A 13,658-nucleotide genomic window follows, 5' to 3' on the forward strand; every position below is an offset into this window, starting at 1 on the left:
CACAAAAGAGATTTTCCAAGAGGTTTGAGTGAATGAAAAATTTCAAATGTAATGTAAAAGGATCCTTTGAAGAAAATCTTTAGGACTCGGCAATACAGATCACACGACTGATATAGAGTTTTTTCTTCTTCTTCTAAAGATCCCAATTCTCCAAAGTCGATGTGAAAATCCTTCCTGTGAATGAAAGAGACCCGATCGATGTCTGTTATCGCATGGATCGGCCGGTTTGTTCGAAACTCTTGAATGAAATTGTCAAATCAAAGGTATAACTTCTGTTTCCCTTTTACTAGATACCACATTAGTGTCATCTCGTCTATTGCTAAATGTGGTGTATTTTGTGAAGTAAATACAGTACTGTAATCCTTTTTGGGGGGAGAATTCACTACGGCCTATCATGTCGATTTCAAGCTGCAGTCCGTACTCGTCCTGACACCGACTGATCGCTAGCCCAGCCACTGCCGAACTAACACGCATCCTATTCCCCAGATCCTCCTTCCGCTCTAGCAGCGCACTGCTCCGACGGATTTTGGAGGTTTTGAAGAGAGACAAGCATATCCAATCCAGTCCATGTGTATTTTGTGCTGGCGGCTGCGGAACCGAGATGGGTTTCCCCTCCACCTCTTGTCCCGACGCTCGCACCACCTTCACAGGATCTACCCGGTGGAATCCGCCACCCACGGCCACGGACGGCAGGCAGTGGTGTGGTGGCTCCCCACCACTCCGCCCTCAGCTCACCTCTCTCTCCCTCGCCCCGCCCCCACTCTACAATAAGTAGCTTATCGACTCAGGATTACACGGCCACGCCGCGGCAGCGAATCCCCACCTCCCATGGCCACCACCGCCCTCCTCCTCCGCGCCCACCACGCCTGCCGGCCGCCGCAGGCCCCACGGCCCGCGCCGCCGGGGCGGGCGGCGATCGTCTGCAGGGCCACGGCGTCCGTGTCGGCGGGGCAGGCGCTGCGCTCGCTGGCCCCGCCGCCGCGGCCCGAGCTGCTGTCCCTCGACCTGCCCCGCTACGACCCGGCGCGCTCCCGGCCCGTCGACCTCGCCGTCGTGGGCGGCGGGCCCGCGGGGCTCGCCGTGGCGCAGCGCGTCGCCGAGGCGGGCCTCTCCGTCGTCTCCATCGACCCCTCCCCGGGCCTCGTCTGGCCCAACAACTACGGCGTCTGGGTGGACGAGTTCGAGGCCATGGGCCTCTCCGACTGCCTCGACACCGTCTGGCCCTCCGCCTCCGTCTTCATCGACGACCGCACCTCCAAGTCGCTCCACCGCCCCTACGCCCGCGTCGCCCGCCGCAAGCTCAAGTCCACCATGATGGACCGCTGCATCGCCCACGGCGTCCGCTTCCACCAGGCCAAGGTCGCCAAGGTGGTCCACAACGAGGCCTCCTCCCTCCTCATCTGCGACGACGGCGTCGCCGTCCCGGCCACCGTCGTCCTCGACGCCACCGGCTTCTCCCGCTGCCTCGTGCAGTACGACAAGCCCTACAACCCGGGATACCAGGTCGCCTACGGCATCCTCGCCGAGGTCGACGAGCACCCCTTCGACATCGACAAGATGCTCTTCATGGACTGGCGCGACTCCCACCTCCCCGAGGGGTCCGCGATCAAGGAACGCAACAGCCGCGTGCCCACCTTCCTCTACGCCATGCCCTTCTCGCCCACCAGGATCTTCCTCGAGGAGACGTCGCTGGTCGCGCGCCCGGGGCTCTCCATGGACGACATCCAGGAGCGCATGGCCGCGCGGCTGAGGCACCTGGGAATTCGCATCAGGAGCGTCGAGGAGGACGAGCGCTGCGTGATCCCCATGGGCGGGCCGCTGCCCGTGCTGCCGCAGAGGGTGGTAGGCATCGGCGGCACGGCCGGGATGGTGCATCCCTCCACAGGGTACATGGTGGCGCGCACATTGGCGACCGCGCCCATCGTGGCAGACTCCATCGTGCGGTTTCTAGACACCGGCAACGGCGGCATCGCCGGGGACGCGCTCGCCGCCGAGGTGTGGAAGGAGCTGTGGCCGACGGACAGGCGGCGGCAGAGGGAATTCTTCTGCTTCGGCATGGACGTCCTGCTCAAGCTGGACCTCCAAGGTACACGACGCTTCTTCAACGCGTTCTTCGACCTCGAGCCGCACTACTGGCACGGCTTCCTCTCGTCGAGGCTGTTCCTGCCCGAGCTCTTGATGTTCGGGCTCTCGCTGTTCGCGCACGCTTCCAACACATCGAAGCTGGAGATCATGGCCAAGGGCACCGTGCCTCTTGCCAAGATGGTCGGCAACTTGATACAGGACAAGGATAGGTGATGACTTAGAGGGTATGTATGTACCTGCATTTCTCATCTCAAGATCTTCATGGGGGTCTTTGATTTTGGCATAGCTTTTCTCAAATGTACGTATCTATGATGGCAAAGAGGAGGATTTAAATAGCACTGCTAGCAACAGCAGCTTAGGACCTCCAGAGAGATGTAACAATACAATTCTTGCTGCTGCTGCGTACGCTATTGAGATGTATAGTTCATATACTGAGGTATCGCTCACTCCATGTATTATATGTCATGGTGGACAAACACAGATCAAAGTTTTCCCATAAATTACTTACAAAAGGTCGCATAATCATAGAAATTTTAGCCTATACAGTAAGAACATGAAGTAGGATGGAACGCAATGCCAAGGAAAAGGTATGTACTTGTTTGACATCCAACAGAGTTATCCTGTTGCATTAACATTTCTTTTCTCTACCCCGACTAACATGCTGTACACGCCCTTGATTTGAGAACACAGTTTAACTGTGAAGTAGACTACCCCGAACAAAACGAAGAGAAGAATGAGCATAATTGAACAATGTAAATACCAAAATTATCTTCTCAAATTCATTTGATCCTCAACCGTCTGAACAACTGAACAACTCATGTATCCAGTTCATGTGCAGTCACCCAATTCTTGTATTTGTCCCTCAGACCTCCTTTTCACTTTTGCCATTCAAGAAAATGCTCAGAAGGAAATGTCTCTCGCATCTCCTTCGCGTTCTGGAGCTCTGTAAGAAAACCCAAGTTCCTCGCCTGATTGCCGCCTTACTATGCTAGCTCTCTGCATCAGGCGCACAAGTTGCTGGACAACCTCAGACATAGGAGGACGGAACTCTGGCTCCGGCTGCACAAAGAAATCACAGAAACAATTATTAGGTATTAGGATATGCCCCTGACATGAAATACATGAGGCAAAATATGCCAAGAATAAATTCTAAGAAATGAGCCAGGGTAACTTTATGACACATGCATTTGCTTTGTAAATCGAAGCAACTCAAACATAGATCAAGTAATTTAGTACTTGCAATATTAATCAGATTAGCCACGTAAGATTGCAAGAATTTGAATAAACTATAAGACTGTTTTTTCTTCTTTTATAAATAAGGGTGTGTCTAGGGCACATCTAGATGTGCTCTAGTTATTGCACATCTAAGTGAGTGAATCAAGCATAGAGAGAAAGAGAAAAAAGAAAAAAAATATCTACACGAATCTCAACATAAGATCAATGACATAGGACTTAGATGTGCAATACTTATAGCACATCTAGACTTAGATGTGCAATACTTATAGCACATCATGTGCTTTAGCAAAACTGTATAAATTATTAAATGCTGCCATACAACTGAATATCTGTCCCAAAGAAAGACGGTACCTGAACACAGAGTGCAATTATGTCTGCAAAGCGGGAGAGTGATTTCGCAGGGTACATTCCGTTCAATGCTGGATCAACCATCTTAGAAAGTGCATCGATGTCATGAAGCTGAGGCGTAGCCCATCTAACAAGAGACTGTTCTGACCTCTCTCTAGAACTGCAACAGCCGTACAAAGGTCATTTTTACTAATTATAAGGTGTAACACAACAGGATCAGAATAGAAGCTAGAGGGTATATACCTGTCTAGTGGCTTCCTTCCGGTCAATAGCTCTAGCATCACTACTCCAAAACTGTACACGTCACTCTTTACAGTATAAATTCCTGACATGGAAAACTCTGGGGCACTGTATCCAAATGAGCCAACCACTTCAGTAGAAACCTGGAAGGACAAACCAAGTAGTTAGTGCAGGTTACACCTACAGGTGCCATTTGATAACTATCTCGGTACTTGGATGTATTTGTGATACTTGCCTGTCTCTCAGTATTGGGTGTCAAGGCAGCGAGCCCACAGTCAGATAAATGTGCATTATGCTCTTCATCAAGTAGGATGTTTGCGGACTTAAAATTTCTATGAACAACAGATGGCAAGCACACCTCATGCAGGTATCTATACAAAGATTTGGAAAACGTTAACATTATATGTGTCATCCACTAGAACCTTCAGAAATAGCAAGGGATTAAAGTAACTTACTCTAATGCCCGAGCAGTGCCTAGTGCTATTCTTACACGGATGTTCCATGTAAGTCTTCTGCTCATCTCATCAGAGAAGTGCAGCATATCATGCAGCGTTGCATTTCCAATGTACTCATAAACAAGAAGCCTTTGCGCATGCTCCACACAGTACCCTGTAAGTGGCACGATGTTTGGATGCCTAAGTCGTGACATACTTGATACAACCTCAAGGAAATCATCTTCTTCCTGCAAGGAAATAGCGGCACTGTCTACCTTCTTAACAGCCATAACCTGCAAAAGTGGCATAGAATTCAGCTGGAGTGCACAGCATTACAGAGGGGGAAAAGAGGAAGAGGGTGTATGTATTAAAAACCTCTTATATTCTTACATTTGATGCATTTTATAGTAAACATGCTAGAAAACAATAATCGCCTGGGCAGTGTAACCAATTCTTATTTGATTAACCATGGTAAATGAATAATCTGCTATATTCATAATGCTCAAGTTCAAAATGCATAAAATAGTTTCACACTCCAGATTGGCAAAAAATGGGAATAGAGCTGATTCAGTCACCCACAAACTTGACGTTTATGAGTAATACAAGGACTTGTTATTCCACCAGGGTTCTATAACTCATTTAAAACGGCAGGAAGCATATTTTTACCTTTCCATTGGGGAAATCAGCCTTGTAAACACGACCAAGTGAACCCTCTCCCAGAAGGGAATCTTGACAGAAGCTATTCGTCGCAACTTGGAGGGAAGCCACGGTGTAAGGTGTTGCAGTTATGGGAACCTTTGTCTTTCTCATAGAACCAGTTTTACCATAAACCCTCTCGGGAGTCATTTTCTCAGCAGGCAGGACTTTCATAGCCGTATTTTCAAGACCTTGCTCTGGGATTTCCCTGTTAGATACTACAAAACAAAAACACAGATGGAAGGTAAAAATCTGAATTATGACTGACGAGTGTGCAATCAATTCAGTTAAAATACGGAAGATTATCAAACGAGCGAAATTGGGGGGGGGGGAGGGGAAGGGTTGCAGTTTTTATGTGCCACCATTAGATCTATTGAGTGCATATTACAGACTATCGAAGATTTCAAGCTCTTCACTACTAGATTTAGTGCCGTGCCTCAAAAACTAGTTGCAAAACTAAACTGATCTTGATGTCAAAGGCTAGTAGTGTACTACCTTGTGCCGGAGGTTGCATCATGAATCATAGTGTGCCATGTGAGTTTTGATTATGCAGGCAAAAGGCACTAAATGACACTTAGGCTCTACGGACGGTCAGAACTCAATTATCTTACAATGATATGGCTTGGCCTGTGAAACTGGGTTATTGAAGGTAGAAGAACATGATTTTCATTACTGATACATACACCGGTTTCGGACCCAATCAAACAGCACTCAGTTTTACGGTTGCCTTAAGCTAACGTCAGTATCTCAGCTGATTGAAAATAGCATAAGATTATACTAGTAAAATACAGCAGCAAGAAAACATGCGAGCATAAGAAAGTGCAGTACCTTCCTCTATGTTCACTGATAGTGGACCTACAAAATCTTTGGATTCCGTGCTGCTATCATCCTTCCTTTTCCGAGATTTGCGAATGCATAATACCAAAAGAAGAAGCACACACAAAGCAGCAAGTACTGAGCCAACAATTATCCCCACAAGCGAAGCTGTCTGCAGACCATTCTTGCCACCTTGACCAGTGGAGCTCTCAGAGCCTTTTGGGGCATTTCCACTTCCCCCAGAACGGTTAGGACGACTGCGCGGCTTTCTAGGGGGTGGTGGCATGAAAGGTGGTGGTGGAGGAGCAGGTCCATTCAGGAATGAGTTTCCGTTAAGTCTACAGTTGTAATTGCAACAAGTTATTAGAATGTTCTACCAAGGATATCCACTAAGCCTACAGAGAAGAGAAGAGGGGGGGGGGGGGGGGAGTAAAGCGTTCTGGGGCATACATCACGTCTGGGATTGAGCTGAATTCTTTTGGTATCCAGCCACTGAAATTGTTGTTTGCAATGTTTCTGTCAAAAATGAAAACTAGGTTAGCATTTTATCAAGCAAACAACAGGACGAGTTAAATTGCTGCCTGAAAATGAAAACTCGCTTACAGGGTAGTAAGGCCTAAACCACTTAGAACATTGACAGAACCTGTTAACTGATTGTTTTGCATATAGCTGCAAAATGTGTTAGAATGTTGCAACCAGGGCTAAAAAGTTGAACATAAAGTCAAATTGTGCTCTTAAGAAAATCACTCAATACTTACAGACTAGAAATATTTGATAGAGAGCCAATAGAAGTTGGAAGATCCCCTGTCAGTTTGTTGAAAGACACGTCCCTGTAATGCAGTATAAATAGCATTAGATGGATTTATGGAACTAAAGGTAAGAGTATGTACGTCAGTACCAACCAGAAGGTGATTTTATGACCATTACATGTTTGAAGGGTACAAGTGCATGTCAAAACAGAGATGATTAGGTAGTAGGGGTAGTGAAAGGATTGTACTGAGAAGGGATGGGTGCCCTCTGTGACAGGGTGGGAATGAGATGCTGGGAGATGGGACTATGGGAGTTATTGGTGGATTGAGAGGGTTTCATATGAACTGTGAAGCCAGCAAATGAGTTATATTAATTTACATCATCTATGCTCTTAAAAAATGAAGTTTGAACTATATTGGTTCCAGAAGACATAGGTGCCACGTTGTGGGAAAAGTATCCGGAAAGTGTGTGGATGACAAAATTGCCTAATCACATTTTTATAAATTCATAGTAGTTTGCAAAAAAAAAAAGAGCAGAGTTTGAAGATGCCTTACAACTCTGAAAGTGAGCTGAGGTTTCCAAACAAATCGCCTATTTGTTGAGCCAGTGAGTTGTGGCTGAGATTGCTGCATAGAAAGGTTAACCGCGATCAGACATTGCCAGCAAAACTGAATGCTAACACATTCATAGTCGTGCATATAAAACCGAAAAAGTTGCGAGGAACGTATTTTCTTACAGGTACTCAATTGCAGCCATGTTGGATATGGAGTATGGGAGATTGCCAGAGAAATTATTGGTCGCCAGATTCCTGCATCACCACATTCAGAGTGAAACCACCGACACAAACAAATGCAGTAACAGATTATGCCAGGTAGGATACATACAGATATGTGAGATTCGGTGGCAGCTGGTAAGGAATTGAACCTTGAATCTGGTTGTTGCTCAAATCCCTGCAAGTAACGGAACGGGGGTCAACATGATGCACAAAGAGAAGAAGAAAAACGAGAACAGTGGGCGAGTTGTGGGGAGCTCTCACAATGTTTTGAGTGAGAACAGATTGGAGAGCTCGTAGCCCAGAGAGCCGTTCAGCCCTGTCCCGGGAAGCTTGCTGTTGGATACGAGACAAGAAGCACGGGCTTAGGATGCACGGGGTACTGGCAAAACTCAATCACCGGCCGAAAAGAAAAACAAATCAACGGGTTGAGGCGTGCGAGAATGGATGCTTACATTTCGGTGACGCCCGAGCCGGTGCAGGAGACGCCCTGCCACCCCGCGCCGCAGGGGTCGCCGCCGCCGCCGGCCGACCAGCCGGCCAGCTGCGGCGGGCTGTTCCAGGAGGTGTAGAGATTCCCCAGAGCGGCGGCTGCGGGGACCCAGGCATCATTAATTATCGCGCCCACCGACACGCGCGCGAGAGATCAACAGAAAAAAAAAGTCGGGATCGGAAGCGGAGACGTAGGCGGAGGCGCTCACCGTCGGAGGACTCGGTGGTGGCCCCCGCGGTCGCCGCCGCGAGGGCGACGAGGAGCCCGGCCAATGCGGCCGCCGCCATCCCCCGCCCGCTCCCCCAGCACCAGCAGCGGGACTCTCGCTCTCGCCTGACAAAACCCACGCGCCTTTCCCGGGGGCCTCCTCGGTGGCTTGTACCGCCGGTCCAGGCCAGGCGGCTAGGACACGGGGATCACCATGGGCGCGGACGGATGGCTTCTCTCTCCTCCCACTCACCGAGAGCAGCGGCAGGGCAGCGCAGCGGGGTACAGCTAACGTGCGCGGCGCAAACAGCTAGCCAGGCAGCGGAAAGAGGAGAGAGAAGGGGGGGTGCCTTGCGTCGTCCCGGCAGCAGATTTGGATGCGGCGTGGCAATGGGGTCGGCAAGACTTATTAACTCTCTCTCTCTCTCTCTCTCTCTCTCTCTCTGCTCGCGTCTTAAATTTTGGTTGGGTTCTGGGTTGGCTCGCTCGCTCGCTCTTGGCTCCCAGCGCTTCTGATTTGATTTGACCCAAAAAACGGGGGCAGGTGAAAGAAAGGTGAGCGCGAGGGCGAGGCTGCCGGTGCTCGCGAACGGCGTGGGCGAAAGCGATTCTTTTTAGTAGCACAGTGATTTTGTGCTTTGTGTTTGACTGAGGAGTAGTACTAGTTAACTTGGTCAAATGAGATTCTTCCGTTGCTTCCGCACCCTTTCCACACAGGCTTTACTCTTTTTTTTGAAAGTCACACAGGCTTTACTTGCGTGCCGTACGCCCCTGCCTTCGTTAACCACAACAAAGTTACAAGGTCGCCCGTTAATCACTTTGTTCGTGAGAAAATGGCTAATTTAGTTCGAATGTTCACTATCGGTTCATGATCCACTTGCGTCCCTGGTACTCGTTGCGGTGAACCAGCTTGACTGAGAATGATGTACACGTTGAAAACACACGTCTCTCACATGCTAAATTCCAGGCCGTGTTTGGTAGATCCTGCCGGTGGCCAGTTGGGCATTTCGAGTAATTATTGAGTTGCCAGTTACAACTCGCCGGTACAAGCTCTAGCCATTTGTTCTTTTAGATTAGACAGAGTGCTTTGTTGCAAAATGGGGTGCGGTTAGCTATGGAATCAAGGAAACATGGGTAGTACAAGATTAATAATGCGTGCGTGTGAGGAGGAGTTGAAATTTCGTTTACAATATTATGTGTCATTGAATCTGGGGGTTTACTGGTTTGTTTATGACTGTATTTTAGTAGGTTAATCTATGATTTACATCTCCATATTTATTTGATTGTGTAAAAGAAAACATGTCTCATAAGCACTTATTAAATCAGCAAAGAAAACAAAACTTTATGTGGTAATGATAAGAGGTGAGACAATTGAGACGGTTTATAGGGGAACAAAGTGAGAAAAAATCAGTTGTGGGAAGAAAAAATAATCAAACAAGGATATACGAGGGGACATACCTAAGGCGAACCTTATGTTCTTTTCGACTAGGAGAGATAATAGTACTCTAATGTGTGCATCCTGGCTTGCAAAGCAGAATCCTAGCATGTCTAAGGCTTCCTCTCGCCTTTATGGAAAACTATATAATGCCCAGAGCTTGTATACATTCTTCAGCCGAGCAAAAAAAATTGCAACCCCCTTCTTAAAGGTCTTTATTTGGAAGTAAATTCAACTTTTGACCTCCTATGTACTGAAGCGTTCTAGATTGACGGTTTCAATTTATCTTTCCTTTTCTACCGTATAATCGTGCATTATTTTGTTTTGTACCCCCATCATGACATCTCTAGCCCACTTGTCAGCCACATCGACGCCCCGCTGCAAAATATTGAAAAACAAATGACATGAATTCCCATAAAATGTTTCAAAGAAACATATGATACCCATTTTAACTCCACGTAAGTGGTATTTACTACTTCACTGCAACTATAAATGCCCATTTCAAATCTTTAAATAATAAAAATGGCATGCCATAATTTGAATTATACTTCTATTTTCTGGGGGAAAAGTATTCCCCGGTTTAGATGTAGATTGAGTAATATATGATTTTAGAGGTTTTTGTGACCATCTTTAAAATATATTGTGATGTGGCATCCAAGCAATTGCAACACGACTCTAGCAAGTGGGTCTGAGATGTCATGATGCTGAAAAACTCCTTAATTAGGGTCGAACGAAATAATGCATGACTAAGGGTTGAAACATAATCGAATTTTGAAATCCATCGGTTTTATTATACATCGAGAAATAGGAGGTAAAAATGTGAAAATTTATTTACTTTTTCTTTTGCAGGCAATTTTTTTTACTTTTTGACTTTGTGCTACGTCCTGTTTTTAGAGGGATGTCATGTATATCATGTTAAAAAACATCTAGAGTGCAATTAGTAGACATCGCGCAGGATTTCGCTGGGATTTTGTGCCCATTTTTTTGCCTAATTCGTTTGGTATTTATGTCATGATTTATCTATCACATTTTTGATTAATTTACATAAAAGATACTCAAATATTCAACATATGTCTCAATTAAGAAAGGAATAGCAGATTCAAAAGTCAATGGAATAGCTACATTATAGCTAACGAAGCATTCTTAACAGTTTGGGACACACGAGAGAAGTGAGTGGGGAACTATTTCTTCAGGCCCCGCTTGGTTCCTCGTTTTAGGGCCCAATACACCTGTAAAATATACCCCTGTAAAATAAAAATGGATGGGCCTGTCGTTGGTGCTTGGCATGTCGTTTTTGGGCTGTAAGTTTTACACTGGTTTTCTCGTTTACACCCGTATCAGGCCGGTATCCGATACAGACCTGAGGCCGTCGTTTTTCCCCACCTCGCCTCTCCCTCGAGACCTAGATCGAGTTGCGCCGCTGGGAGGCGCCGGTGCTGGTGTCCACGAGGTGGTCAAGCAACGGCGTTCGCGACGGCGACGTGGTGAGGCGCAGAAGACGGTGGCCACGACGGGGGTTAGGTGCGCCGACGACGGCGACTCGTTCCTGGCCGCGACGGTGACGGCGACTCGCTCCTGGCCGCGACAGTGACGGCGACTCGCTCCTGGCCGCGACGGCGACGTTGGCTGGCAGCCGTGACCTGAAGAGCCAAGCACATATGCGTGTAGTCTGTGCTGTTGAATATGCGTGTACTCACGCATATTTTACAAGTGGATTGAAACCTGGAGAGCCAAGCACATATTACAACCGGATAGAAAATACCACCCTTTGAAATGTATTTGGTTGGAGGCTGGTATAATACAGGTGTAAAAAAATACAGGGGTGGCAGAAAAACTACATTCCAAACGGGGCCTCAATGGTTGAAATGGCGGGTATCTCATATTCTGATCTTGACCATTTTGTCTTGTGTCGGCAAAGAAATAGAAGGAACGGAACAAGATTGTGATCAGCTGTTTGGTAGAACGATAGGGAACTTTTTCTGCCCAAACATGATGCGGGAATCCAGTAGCAGAACGTGTTTTATCCCGGGCTGGATCAAGTATCCGTGACATGTTGACATTTGAAGTAACGCATACCCACATTTTGTTTTTTGACGCAGCTGACTATATTTGTAACGCCCTATTTTCAGTTAGATATTTTAGTACTATATAAGAGTATCCACAGCTAGACGCTCAAACGACCGAGTTGATCGGCACCCCTCATACCGAACCCAAATAAGGGTTAGATATGGAGGCGTCCGAACGCATCCGCCGCGACGGATCCGGCCGACGTTGATCCATCCGACCTCACATATATTCCTTCTCAGCCGTTTGCCGGACCAAATCCTAGTCACTTCACTCTCCTCTGCCACTCGAACTCCCGTCTGATGATCTTCGGCCGTCTTCGGCATGGCGGGCAGCGGATCTGAGTCCTTCACTTCAGATCTGTGACCCTGAGCTCATCCCACGCGGCTCCGGGGAGGAGACGGCCGTCCGGTTTGCTCGCCGCCGCTCCCGGGAGGAGGCCCATGCGAGGCAGCGCTCGGACTCCTTCCATCGGGAATCCATTGCATCTGCTCAGATGGCGCATGGATCCAATGTTAGGTGTGCCGTCGCGGCCTCACTGGATGTCGTGCGGTCCGTCTGGTGTCCAAATGCGGTGCTGGACGCGCAACCCCTGTGTTGGCGCTCCGAGGCCATGGACGCATCATGGGTGTTGTCCGACGCAAACATGACGTGTCGTGCCCGCCGTGCGAGGCAGCGGGCGTGGCAGGCGGCGACGGCCCTCGCGGCGGTGGACGTTGGAGAGGCGGAGTCACATTCTCCAGTGTCCCGATGGATGGCCTGCACACCCCGCATGCTGCACCCGTTTGGTCGTGGATGTCGGCGGCTTCTCCTAGGACGGATCCATCACTGATCTGACGTTCACCGGCACTGTTTGGGTTCCGGACTCTGACGAGGAAGAGTAGGGCATGGGAGACGGCGGTGTCTTGAGCCTCGTGAGCCGGCCCGTGTCCTATGCCCTACGCTACCTTATCAGCGATCGGACCAACACTCTGGGGAGCGTAGCTGGCCGCCGGACATAAGCACGCCGGAAGCGCGCAAGCTCCGCTTAAAAATCGATTTACGTTGTATATAATAATATAAATTTGAGGTTTCTAATTTAAAGTGTCCATTTGTAGAATTAAATACTAAAGACTTGGCCGGTTAGTGTCCACGGGCGTATGAGGGCATCTTCAATATTTTGTATGTTAGCTTGTTGGTAAAATATGACATGTCATCAACCAACACCTTAACATACAACAACTCCAATGGGTTGTATCTAGTTTGCCCAATAGGATGTGAGATAATAAATGGGGTGCTCTCTCATTCTGCATTGAAGCTTGTGCAATGGGTGTTAGTTCATGTACATACAACCTTTCTCTCTTTCCTCATTTATTGTATGACACATCATCAAAAATTCTATGTGGCAAAGTCTACCAACAACTATCTTACAACCATTGGAGATGCCCTGAGGGTCGGATTTAAACAAGTCCTGCTGAGACGGTGCTCAACGTGGCAGTTAGACGTTGACACGTGGCTCGTCTTATGGGTCGTCGTGCCCTTTATCCGAGGTTGGCACAACCGCACAAGCGACCTGACCTGTCTTGGTAGCTGGTAGGCGTGGTTAGGTTAGTTATATGCTTGACGAGGACCTGTGGCGCTAAACTAGCTTGGAGCTCATCGAGACCAGGGTATCAAATCACAGAGAAACTGACAAACAAACTAATAGTGTAATTGTTTGTTGTGGCTTCAACGGTGGCCATCAGCTAGGGCGTCGGTGCCATGTTGGTCAGAGCAGCTAGGCACCGTAACAGGCGACAACGGTAAGAGGCGACTGACGACGTAGCACCAAGAGATGTGGTCACGTCGCTCGCCATCCCATACGGGCCGTGCCTTGGCGTTGAGAGTGAGACCAGCTTTTTCTTTCTTTGGGGAGAAACCGGCGTTGACACCAGCTAGGTAGGCGTGGTTAGGTTAGGTTAGTTATGCTTGATGAGGACCCGTCATGCCAGACGAGCTTTGGAGCTCATCATCCAGAGGCCATGGTACCACATCACATAAAAACTTGACAATGGGCCAAAATAATTTCTTGTTGGCTAGCTTTCAAAAAAGAAAGAAAAAAAA

The 13,658-nt window shown here is 48.1% G+C and overlaps 2 protein-coding genes across 2 annotated transcripts; one reads left to right on the forward strand and one right to left on the reverse strand.

Annotated features, from left to right (window-relative positions):
* The first annotated feature begins 593 nt into the window (after positions 1 to 593).
* On the forward strand, positions 594 to 2,525 carry LOC123127204 (lycopene beta cyclase, chloroplastic). The gene has a single exon (XM_044546782.1). The coding sequence runs from the start codon at positions 829 to 831 to the stop codon at positions 2,296 to 2,298; it is 1,470 nt and encodes a 489-aa protein (XP_044402717.1). The 5' UTR covers positions 594 to 828; the 3' UTR covers positions 2,299 to 2,525.
* A 40-nt stretch (positions 2,526 to 2,565) lies between these two features.
* LOC123127203 (protein STRUBBELIG-RECEPTOR FAMILY 8) lies at positions 2,566 to 8,493 on the reverse strand. The gene is made up of 16 exons (XM_044546781.1): positions 8,079 to 8,493; positions 7,833 to 7,968; positions 7,642 to 7,713; positions 7,490 to 7,555; positions 7,342 to 7,413; positions 7,160 to 7,231; positions 6,614 to 6,685; positions 6,459 to 6,524; positions 6,306 to 6,371; positions 5,868 to 6,193; positions 5,010 to 5,257; positions 4,365 to 4,636; positions 4,145 to 4,280; positions 3,913 to 4,052; positions 3,673 to 3,829; positions 2,566 to 3,144 (listed from the first exon to the last, which is right to left on the reverse strand). The coding sequence occupies exons 1-16, from the start codon at positions 8,155 to 8,157 to the stop codon at positions 2,986 to 2,988; spliced, it is 2,139 nt and encodes a 712-aa protein (XP_044402716.1). The 5' UTR covers positions 8,158 to 8,493; the 3' UTR covers positions 2,566 to 2,985.
* Positions 8,494 to 13,658: the final 5,165 nt, after the last annotated feature.

Source organism: Triticum aestivum, chromosome 6A (genome assembly GCF_018294505.1).
Source record: "Triticum aestivum cultivar Chinese Spring chromosome 6A, IWGSC CS RefSeq v2.1, whole genome shotgun sequence".
NCBI lineage: Eukaryota > Viridiplantae > Streptophyta > Magnoliopsida > Poales > Poaceae > Triticum > Triticum aestivum.